Source organism: Colobus angolensis, unplaced genomic scaffold (assembly GCF_000951035.1).
Source record: "Colobus angolensis palliatus isolate OR3802 unplaced genomic scaffold, Cang.pa_1.0 Scaffold198, whole genome shotgun sequence".
Lineage (NCBI taxonomy): Eukaryota > Metazoa > Chordata > Mammalia > Primates > Cercopithecidae > Colobus > Colobus angolensis.
In genome coordinates this window covers 3,717,467-3,729,418 of record NW_012115132.1, presented here as the reverse complement: position 1 = coordinate 3,729,418, position 11,952 = coordinate 3,717,467, and the positions used below count along the sequence as shown (strand labels likewise).

The following is an 11,952-nucleotide window of genomic DNA, read 5'->3' as shown; positions in this document are numbered from 1 at the left end:
ATTACATTAACTGAAACTACAGCAGTATGATTTAATGATACAAGAGTTTCAGTGGAATTAGTTTCCAAATATTTGTGCTGGCTTGGCTTTTCAGCAGACTGGTTCCTTCTGTCCCAATCATGACTGCGACACACAGTACAAAGTCAAGAGCCTGGTATTACTCAACTCTCTGCAATGTGAGCTTCTTTTACTAGTTAAAACATGGTCTTCTCAGACATGGCCTTGTAAGGACAGCATCTTTCTATTGGTGGAAGAAAGATAGTGGTGGAGAAACCATTCAGAGCCCCAGAGAGCCCTAAAATTGCCTATGAGTATGAGTTTAAGCAAATAGAACCCCTTTTACCTGCAGTGGGGGCCAACACCCACCAAAGAGGCTTCCCTTTCTGGTGATCTGAGGTGGGTATTGAATAAAAATAAAAAACACAAGTGTTTCAGCATTCAAACATGAATTTCCTCCCCCACTTTACATTCATCTTTAAGGTTGCCATCTGTAACCGAAGGCCTTTTTGATGTGAAAAAGAACTGGGTTAGGCACTTCGAAACCTCTGCAGCAGCTGGTATGTGGGGAAACATAACCTTAGTCCTCTCTCAAATGTACATGGTATCTGGACATAGGCATTGTCAAAAGTAGACATAGAGCCAGCAGGCAGTTCCCAATGTAAACACGCTAAATGCACTTAATTGTGGTTAAAAAAAAAATACTGGTGGGCGGGGGGGAGAGAGAGAGAGAGAGAGAGAGAAAGAGAAGTAGAACTGATTTAGGGATCATAGAATCAAGGACCACAGGCATCCTCAAACTCAAATCATATTTTTGGAATTATACTTGGACAGGAAGTCTCTATAGAGCTTAGAAAGATATTTTCATGGCATTTGTGCTATTTTAGAGGCCAGGCTAACCCCTCTGAGGAGATGGGAGAAGACCATGATCAGTCTGTGGAATAGGACAGCACCAATCCCCAGGTGCTTGGGGCATTCCAGCCAGCAATTTTTCTACAAGGTTATCTTCAAGATCAGTTATCCTACCCTAAGTGAAAGCATGCTCCAATAAGAGTCTCCTGCTTTGAAGTTTTTTTTAGCATTAAGTATTTGAATATACTTTTACAGAATTCGGGAGGTGGTGGTGATTAAGTGCAATCATATAAAACAGATCTGTTTGCTCTCATGCATCCACTCAGTCTAGACTTCCACATTTGGTAGCTGTGTCTGTGCTAATGTGGCAAAAGCCCCGTGAAACCAACCGTTTATTTCTCTTGATCCAAATGACTGAATTTAAAAGGGCTGTAAACAATGTGGAAGGCGACCAGCAGAGTCTTCAGTGTTTTAATTGTTTGAGGTATTAGTATCTCCAGTGTTGGATTAATTTAATAGCCTCCTTCCTTGAGGTTCACATCAGCAGGACTGTTCTTAATACTCTGCACATGAGGCAAAAAGGCCTGGGCTTAAGAGCCTTTCTAAGGCTCCTCAAAATATCTGAGGTTTGGAAAACAACAACACAACAAATAACTAAACAAACAAAAAACCTCCCAAACCATTGGCTCCAAATTATGAAAAGAATTTTGTACGATCAGAAATAATGTCTAAATATCTATGACACTTATTAATATCATGTCAACCAGCCAATGGTAATTCAACAGAAGTCATATAGTTATTTTTATATTACATTAAGTATATGCTGTTGGTGCATTCTTGTGCTTGATATAATGGTAGGAGGAAAGTTCTGAAGGAAGAATTCTTGGAGTGCATCAGGGTTTTTAAATAGCCTTATGTGGCAAATTGAACTTCAGTTTTATGATATCTTTGGCATCCATTTTCTGCTGTTCCATAGAAGTCATGTCTCAGTCATTTTGCCGTTGGGCAGGAAGTATAAAACCAGCCCTATGCCCGATGGCACTTCCCTTTTACACTTGGTGCTGGTAAATTTCACTCTAAAAAATTTAGATTTTAGAAATAGTGCTTGCTCTTACCCAGAATTTTCCCCATGGAGCTAAGGTGATGGCCAGAAGGCTATCAGTACTGTTACTGTCCCTTTAGCTATGTTCCCCAGATGAGTAGCATCTATTTTGTTCTTTATATTAAGGTGTGGTGAACTTTCCTGTGCACTTGGCCAACTTTTCCTCAAGATTCCCACTTTCAAAAGAATGCTCTCTGTCTTCCCAAAAGTCACCATAGCAAAATAATGGAAACACGGCTCTCTTTTACCTTGAAGCTATGCAACGGTGCCAGGAATCATGTGCATTGATAAACCAGAATTCATAGGATAATTTTCTGGATTCAGGATTAGATTCAGATCTAAGGAGCAGGATCTGCCTTTGAAAAAGAGTCCTTAATGGTGCCCGGAGTAGAAACATCTCCTGGCCTGTCCTCCTTCCTGATCTCAGGGGTGCATTGGGATTAATCTTCCAGATGACTGGTCAGCGTTATTAATCCCTACCTCATTGCTTTTTGGGCAACAAGTTTTCACCAAGATCAAACTTAAGAAGAAATATTAGGACTGGGGAGAAAAGGTAACGACTATGGTTTTTATTGAGTTCTTTATAGAATTCTTGAAATCAACCCACAGCATCATGTTAAAAGAAAGAGAGATGAAAGAAAAAAAAAAAAAACCCAAAAACAAAAAAGTGCAGTGGAGGGGGCTGTGGGAGGGGTGAATAAAAACAGCCTTAAAGCAATAAAGGAATTTGTGTCATTTTCAAAAGATTAGATTTTTAAAAAGAGTCTAAGGCGATTGACAAGTCTAGTTGTCAAGTAACAAAATTATTCTAAAGAATGTAGAGGAAAACATCACAAAGAACAAAACTGCTAATGTACTGGAAAGAGGAGGTTTTGGCGAAAGTAAAGTGCTAAGGGGGGGGGTCTTAAAAACTTCACTTCCTTGAGACTTTTGTTGTTCCTATCTAAAATCAATTATGTGACATTTGCAGACAAAGAAAGCTTTTGCAAGTAACAAGGGGGATCCATTAGAGGTTTTTATCCTTAGTTGATATTCTCAGGTACAGCTGATACTCCTTTTCTCCTTGAATGTTAAAAATGGCAGAATTTCCTCAGGACTAAGGACGGTTAGCCTCTATCTGAGCAACTGCGAAGTGACTCTGGAGAGATTCCTGGCTTGTTTGTCAGGATTCCGGAGGTAGAAGTGAAATCTGCGGGTGCACACCTCACAGAGCCTGAGCAGGGATTTGAAGGTACGCCACTACCCACAAAGAAAGTTGATAGGATCTCTCTTCCCCTAGGTACGTCTCAAACTATTGAAGTGATTTGCTTTTCACACTAGCAGGACTGGCAATGCTCTGCATATTCAATTCTGGAGTGGAAATAAGAGAATTCCCTTGGCACCATGGAAAGAAAGTCTCATAATTATTCATTTCTGTTCATTCCCAAGAGTGCCTTTCCTGCACAAGCCTTTTAATAAAGGTGTAGCACAGGTGTAGGTAAAAGGAAAAGTCAAGCATCAACAGCTTACAGTCCTTAGACATAAAAATACGTATCCTTTACTTCCCCACCTCTTGCTTCCTACTAAACAAAACTCACCACAGCCATTTCTGGATTTCTAGGAGGTGACATTCCATACATGCATCTTGGGAAGAAAGTGCAGCACAGTTGAAGGTAACCACGGGAGATCACAAAGGACCACCAAGTAATAAAGAAGCCAAAGCCTGCGAATGAAGTCATTCCTCTTTTTTGCTGGTTTAGCTCTTGACTGCTCGGATTTTATGCCACCATGCTTCCAAAACTATCCCCCCAAATAATTTCAAACAGAGGTTGACAGTTTGGAAAAGAGTAGTAGTTCATATGCAAACATGGAGTATGTGCCAGGCATTAAGGCATTTTAAGAGATACAGTCTTCAACGGGGCTCTTTAATGGTCTTCATTTTGCCTTCTCCTAGGTCCCTCTTCACCCATCATCTTTCAATAATTTTACAGCACTCCTTTGACTTCACAAAACAAACAAACTAGGAAACTCCACTTATTGAATTGTTCAGAATATTTTGCAAAGGTCAAAGAAGTAACAATGAACCACCATCATTTAGTGAACATCTGCACTACAAAGCATGTCCAGTTTTCCAAGAGAGTCAGCAGTAGCCTCATGATGTCCTTGGCTAAATCTTAATTCCCAGTTACAATATCTCAGCACATGGCAGTTCTTAGGCTTCATCAGACTCAACTGTGATTAGTTATAGAACTTGAGTGTTAGATAATCCAGTGTAGAGGTGAATGGTTGTGCCTGTATAAAGAAAGGGAACATAGGTGGCCAGGGTGGATAGCAAGGAAAAGCAATTGAATGCTGCTTTGGGGAGCTCCAACCAGCTCAGTCTGGGCCCTCAAAGAGTTGGCTGTAACTGAAAGGTGCATATGTGGTCTGATGCGGTTTACTATCTCTCACTCTGCTGTCTGCTCCCTGAGGATCCGTCTGCTGCCATGTTCTTCTTCCTAGGTTACTCTGGCAGAATGGAGAATGCTGTCTGAATTAAGTTTTCACCGTGGAAAAGGTAGGGGTGGTGATAATGTTTGGGAGGAGGAGATACAGTTTCCTAAGGGCAGGTGGGGAGTCTGCTTTGTGGACTGTTGTTGCCCGAGCACAATGCTTGGCACACAGTAGATGCTCAACAAATGCTTGCCGAATAAAGGAAGGAATGAAAGGAAGAAGAAGACCTGCTATTAGAACTGAACCACAGGAGATGGGCAGTGGAGACTGGAATATTGTGTCCAAGGGTGTTGGCAGCCGGAGTTTGGTCTCCTAATTATAGATGTGAGGAGAATTATGGTCTGCAGAGGGCCTGGCAGTCTTGGTGCTGACCTGTCGAAGAGCCAGATTTTGGTGGCGACTGAAACTTCTCTGAGTTCCTTGTTGGAAGCCCCCTTCTCTGGCTCTGAAGCCTGCTAGGCTTGTGGTAAGTCATCCTGCTGCTGACTCATTTGGACCTTCCTCCCTTTCCCTGTCAGGTTTCCAAATTTCAGGCAGGGGTGGTTTCCAATGGGCTGTGTATTTCCTGAGACCCTGAGTGGAGGCAGACAACGCTTATGTATCTGGAGACACCCTAAAACACCAAGCTTGCTTGTGTTGGAAGTCTTCCAGAAGTGGTTACACTATATTTTAAAGCAAAGATTCTGATGCCCGTCAGTCCCAGGCTGGGACAGTGGGCACACAGCACATACTTTGCTGAGCTTTCCATTCAGTCAACTTGATATTTTCAGGAAAAAACATGCTACACTGTTATGTAGCAAGTCAATATGAACATGTCTCTAATGCTCAAAGACAAGCAATAATTAAGTTGACTGGTTTCCCAGGACTGTGCTTTGTTGTAAGACGTAATTAAAAAAAAACCAAAAAACAAAAAACAATTAGTCACAGGTATAATCCCAGAAAGGATTAACAAGGGACTGGTAGGTTCTACACTAAGTAAGGGAACTTAGTATAGAACTTGACACTTTTCCTTCTCTAGGCACATAGTAGGGTCACTTGATGTTTCTCTCTTGAAAGAATGTCAATTTCAACCTGACTTAGGATTTTTTTCTGAAGTATTAAAGTCAGACCACACAAAAGAATTGCATTCTGTTGCCCTTACCATCCATCTACCATGGTCTTTGATTAAAAGAATACCATCCCCTTTTTTCCTTTGGAGGAACTCCTCTACAGAATAAGGGAATATCTACATTAGCCAAATAGAAGCCTCCTGTATTTGAGTGCCTGTATGTGCATGTGGTCAATTGTGCCTGCGAACCAAGAAGCAAGCTAAGACATCACAATCACTAGACCCCCTACTGCTTCCCTTTGGCGCTACAAGTAAACCAGTTGTTCAGTAAAGTATCCGGAGGTGAAGTCTAACAGTATTGTGGCCATATTTACATCAGCCTACCACAAACAACTGGGGTTATGCTAGTAGTGGAGTTTGTCTTGGACAGTCTGAGCCAGAAAAAAAAAACCCACCAAGATTTATAAAAATAAAAATACTTGATTTCTCACACGTGCTGAACGTGCTGATTCATCTTGGTGTAGTGTTCTCATATAAAGTGCTTAAGAGTTGGACGGAATACCTTTAGACATCATAACTAACATAATCGAGACATGTTTACATTCCTACCAGGGCATAATATTGTGAACACTTCCACTGAGATTGCAGAACTGCTGTAATTTTTTTTTTTCTAAAACATCATGCCATCTGCACACATAATAAAATAATCCAGTAGTTGCCATGCTAAAACAGGACTTCTAGTGAAGGGCACAGACAGCTCCCCAAAGGGAACTTGAGTTATGCACAGTGATGAAAACTGGAAGCAATTTTCCAGCTAATGGTCTGCCCATGACCACTTGGAACGAGTTGGCACTATATTATGCACCTCATTTTAAATCCACAGCAAAGTAAGATTTTTCCAAAGCCCATAATCTTGACTGAATGGGTAGTTTTTTTTTTTCAGTGAATCCAGTTAATCTGTCCATGCTCCAAGGATATCTTCTGGCAGTGCCATGGGTTAGTCTTTCTGTGAGGAACAGGCCATGTTCGTATCAACTGGCAGGACAGCAGCTTGGAAGGCTAACCGTGTTTATGGAGAACCCTCGGCTGATGCTGCAAGAAGAAAAAGGGGGAAATATGGTAAGTTCTTTCCTTTATGTTCCCAGGCACTGATATGTAGCAATTATCTTATTCAAACAAACCCTAAAACCCTTAGGCCAAAGAGAAAGCTCTAGTCAGAATAATGGTTACTCAATGCCAGGATGGATTTACAGTGGCTTATATTCATAAAATTTTTTTTTCTACCATTTGGTAAGGCATGGAAGACACCCAACTGAGAAATAGGTAAAGTTGCCTGGAAGGGAGGGCAAGACCAGATCTCTGGAATTGGCATCCAGTCCTGTGATGGGGCTGCAGTTTGGGAAACCATTTCATGTATTATGAAGGTTCATGTATTATGAAGGTTCATGCATTTGCCTGGTCTGATGCAAGGTAAGATTGGGGATGGTGTGAAGCATTTTATTGTGGGAGAGAGATGGGGGTTTCATTTATCAGAAAGATTTCTTGGGATGAAATCTAGAAAAAAAATATTGGAAGTGGAATGGCTGGAGCTCTTGAGTTTCCTAGTTGCGAAGCCAGATTATCTGGGAAGGTTAGACAGAAAATGTGTGACCTTGTCTAGACTAGATAGAGAAAGTCATTAAATCGGACCAGAGATTAAACTACTTGAATTGCAACCCTGCTTTTGGGCTTGGGAGTGCTGGTATAAAAATATTAATGTATTTTCCTGAGTTTTCTAATTTAAATTGTCTAATGTTCCCGTTATTTTATTTGAGTACTCCCTAAGGTTCCTTATACATGGGTCTTCAATAATTAATTATTATATGAGTACAATGGAATGTTTTGCTCAGAAAAATATCAGTATTAGTTTCTAATACACAAAACTATCAGACGATGGGAGAGAAGCACAGCAGGTGTTCTTGATGCAGAAGAAAAAAAATCTACCTCAGTTTTCAAACCTGGCTTTCAAATCTAACTAACTGGCTTTTCAAAACATGACAGAACACATAATTTGTAAGCAAGTGTTTGATTAACATTTGCTATTTTTGAGAAAATGAAAAAACAAAAGGTATTATGTAAGTGTATTAAATATCAAATAATAATACTTCTGACAGGTTGTATTGAAAGCAGAATATTAATTATTGCTGATGGCACCGTCAACTGGAAAAATAATGTCAATTTATTCAAAAATTATTAAAAATGCATATTCCTAAATGTAGTAATTCCATTCCTAGGAGTATATCCTAAGGAAATAATCTAAAAAAATGAAAGAAGCTATATGCACAAATATGTAAACTAGAAGTTATTTATCACAGAGGAAAAATTGGAAGCAACCACTCTCTTACAGTTGAAAATTTAGGTTAAGTAAATTATGGTACATTAACAAGATGGATAATTACATGGCTATTAAAATAATACTAATTATGATGATTATGATTATGTAGCAACACGGAAACAGTTATGATATACTATAATATAAAGCTTACATATATGCATAGAAAAGAACTGTATGTGAAAATGAAGGCCCTAGAATATTACTGTCATCATAATATTTTGCAAAACAACAACAACAATTAGGCTCACAGGGTTGCAGGATTGCCCCATGACTAACTAAAGCATCATGGTTGTTTTCACTCACTAATACTACTGTGAAAATAAATACTTTGTAATTTCATTAAGAGAAACACTTCAGTATTTTGAAAGAGGGATAAAAACCAATGTGGGTGAAATCCTGTCCAGGTTGACCTGCGAGGAGGGCAGTACAGCCTGTTATCAAAGAATAACATTGATTTCTAGGAATATAACACAGTGTACCATACTTGAGACTTGGATAAAATCAGATCCAGAAAATGTGTGATCTTGGAAAATAATTAATAATCTATAAAATGCAATTTAAGAAAAGAATAATGATAATAAAGAGTAAGCCCTAATTAATTATTATACTTTGGGACCTGAGTCATGAGTTGATAACTAGGTTTATCACAGTTACTGCTTCTTTAAATAACCGTGTTTCCTACAATGGTCTCTAGTAGCTGAGAGAAAGCAGATATATCTAATCTTTGCATGTTAAAAAAGCACTTATAACCATGGATGTAAGTGGAGTGCAGTATACTTTAGAGTGCTTTCCCTTATGGTTGCCCAATCCTCTTCTTAGGAGATATAGAATTATTCCCATTTTACAGATAAGGAAATTGAAGCCCAGAAGTATTATTAACCCAAGGTCACACAGCTAGTAAGGATCAAAGCTATATCCATGTGATATGGTTTGGCTGTGTCCCCACCCAAATCTAATCTTGAGTTGCAGCTCCCATAATTCCCACGTGTTGTGGGGAGAACCCAGTGGTTTTCTGTTTTGCTTGGCTCTCATTCTCTCTTGCCTGCCGCCATGTAAGACATGACTTTCACCTTCTGCCATGATTGTGAGGTCTCCCCAGCCACGTGGAACTGTGAGTTCATTAAACCTGTTTTTCTTTATAATGTACCCAGTCTGATATGTCTTTATCAGCAGCACGACAACAAACTAATACACCAGACTTAGGTGTGTACCCCTCTAGTGACATACAGGAGTGATAGGGAGGAACACAGAAATATTCTGAGCCTTTCCCATCCCATCTTCTGAGCAGGCTTCTGTGTTTATCCACAAGCCCAATCAGCACGACAAAGGGCCCTGTTAGAGCACCAAACAACAACAAAAAAAAAATTCAGAGGCTAAAATGAATTTATATTAGAGCAACAAGATATGCCTGCAAGACATGAATACAAATAGAACTGGAGGCCACAGAGAGACAAGTCGAAGGTTTGGATGGTGACATAGGAGGTTTGGGACAGTGGTGGCCATAATGAGTGGGGCATTGGGAAAAGGGATGGTCAAAGAAAAGAATGTGCTATGGCAGAGTGTCATTTTTGAAATCTTTCCATGGTAGTCAGTGATCCTTCATTGCTCTTTGCTGTTTTTGCAGTTAGTATTGTGTTCCTTTTGAATGGGTCACCATGCTGAGATGGGCTTTATGTGAGGACAAGAGGTCCGCATTTACTCAGGCTGTATGTGTAAGACACGTGGTGAAAGTAGGCCTTGAACCTTAGTCTTTCTTCTTCCCATTATGGAGACAGGGTCTAGCTCTCGTCGCCCAGTCTGGGGTGCAGTGGCACCATCACGGCTTATTGTAGCCTTGGTCTCCCAGGCTCAAGTGATCCCCTCACTTCTCAGCCACCCAAGTAGCTGGGACCACAGGCGCAGCATGCACCACTACACCGGGCTACACACACCTGGACCCTTGAACCTTAATCGTTCTATCACATATGTATAGTGATGGGTTCTGCCATCATCACTTTGCTAGAGACTTATGTGCAACAGGAATCATGTCTTCGGATATGTAAATCTACATGAGATCAAAATGCAAAATGGAAGTTTGCATTAGACAGCCCTGGCTCTGAAAAGGGGAAAACATGTGGTCTTTGAAACAGAAGGCTCTTTGGGCTCCATCCCCTGTGCTTCAGCCATCCCAGCCTCCTTCTGGCTCTGTGTATGCGTGGCGTTGTTCCTGGTCTTGCTGATCCTTTCTTTTTATATACCCTCTAGCATTAGTGAACACCAACCCATCCCTCTTTCACAACCACCAAGAGCGTCACATCCTTTATGAAGTATTCTTTCCTTCTAGACACAGCTAACAACTCTCTCCTGTGTGCGAGTGTGGCATCTCAAATTTTTACCAACAAACCCGCAACGAACACTTCCGTTTAATGTATCCATCGCTCCTCCTAATTTTTTTGTGGGTGATGCCATGTCTTATTATTGTGGATTCTCCTAATGCAATGTGCAATGTCAGGTATACAGAAAGTGCTTATTAAATAGTTGTAAAGTTAATAAAGAAAGGAATGATGTTGGAGGAGAATCTGTTTCTCTGTTTAATTAGGTAACTGATGTTGCATGAGATTCAATCCTGGTCTGCATGTGGAGAGTGGGATTGCTCTGGTTTCTTTCTCTGCTTTATCAACTACTTCCTCAAGGAAGATGTACATCCTGGGGGCTGTCCATGTATCAATTTTGCAGCTAACAAATAGTAAAAGGATATTTTTCAAATCTCTGTTTGATGGGCCACCATTACTATTAAGAGTTTAGACATTCTTGGAATTCTCGGAATCAAGAATTCTTGGAATCAATTCTTGGAATCAACCATCATACTTAGCCCTATGGCTTCAGAGTCTGGGATGAGGAGGGAAGCACTGGAGTCCAGTGGTCAGGAGCATGGGCTCTGGCAGATATGGGTTCACATCCTGGGCTCACCACTTCCCAGCTATGTGATGTTGAACACATGAATTTTTCCCAATCTCCTTTTCTTCATCTTTAAAATAGCAGTCAAAATTCCTGCCTCACAAGGCTGTTGTGATGTTAAAAAGGGCTCATAGGAAAAGCATTTTGCGTGGCGTTCAGTAAATAGCAAAAAACTAAATGATAGCAACTATTGTTTTATTATTATTGCTATCATGAATTCCTAAAATTCCTTTGAGAAATCAAAGTCAAAACTCTAATGCTAAATATCAGTGTTTTAACGCTAAATGTCAATGTTCTAATGCTATAGCTGGGGGCCAGGAAAAGAAACAACATACCCAGACGTCAAGCCTTTGCAACGCCCAGGAGGCAGATAACTGTCTTCCTGCTTGCCAAGGCCACTTTGGGCACACTCTTGGCTTCTGCTCTCTCCCAGATTAGCGCAGCCCTTAACAGACAGCTCCATGAGAAAGGGAGTCTGAAATACTTCAAAGGCAGGAAGTGACTGGCCCAGGAGGCAGTGGCCAGCTTGGCAAAAGGTTCAATAACAGATCTAGGATGGATTATGTCCCGCCCCACCTTTCCTAACTCCAGCAGCACAGGGCTGAAGGATTGTTGTGTGTGGAGAAGAAGAAAAGATATTATATCCAGGCAGCCCCACATCTCATGGGCCCAAGGGGGAAATAAGACTTCATCCTTTAAAAGGGCTGTTTAGTGTCTTCCCTTCAGAAAGAAGGGTCCATATCTTCTATATGAAAGTGTATTCTCATGTAACAAGGACTTTGGGGGTGGGTCTGAACTGCAACTTCAATATGGGACAATTTAGATCTGGTGTGAAATGCATATTCCAAAAAACTGAGATCCATGGTTGCCCCAGCAGAATAGCCAATAAGCAGAGCTCACATTTATTGAACAACTACAATATGCCTACAAAGGTTTTATAGGCAGTTACTCATTGAATCTGTACTGCCATTTTTGAGGTTTGGATTCATTATTCCTGTAATTCACACAAAGAAAATGACAGCAGGGTCATTAGCTGTCACAGCCACAGTGCTAGAATGCATAGAGCTGAGACTAGAACCCAGATCTGTTCTCACCACAGTGCTTTCCTGACTCAATAAAAAATGTTTATTGGGAAAAGAAATTCTCCAACAAGAATGGAGGAGAGAAATC

The 11,952-nt window shown here is 40.6% G+C and overlaps 1 protein-coding gene across 1 annotated transcript in view; it reads right to left on the bottom strand.

Annotated features, from left to right (window-relative positions):
* Positions 1-6,201: 6,201 nt before the first annotated feature.
* SAMD12 (sterile alpha motif domain containing 12) overlaps positions 6,202-11,952 on the bottom strand; it is a 418,596-nt gene continuing 412,845 nt past the window's right edge. The window contains exon 5 of the mRNA XM_011941081.1: positions 6,202-6,563. Coding sequence (XP_011796471.1) covers positions 6,541-6,563 — 23 coding nt within the window. The 3' untranslated portion in view covers positions 6,202-6,540. The remainder of the gene's footprint in view (positions 6,564-11,952) is intronic.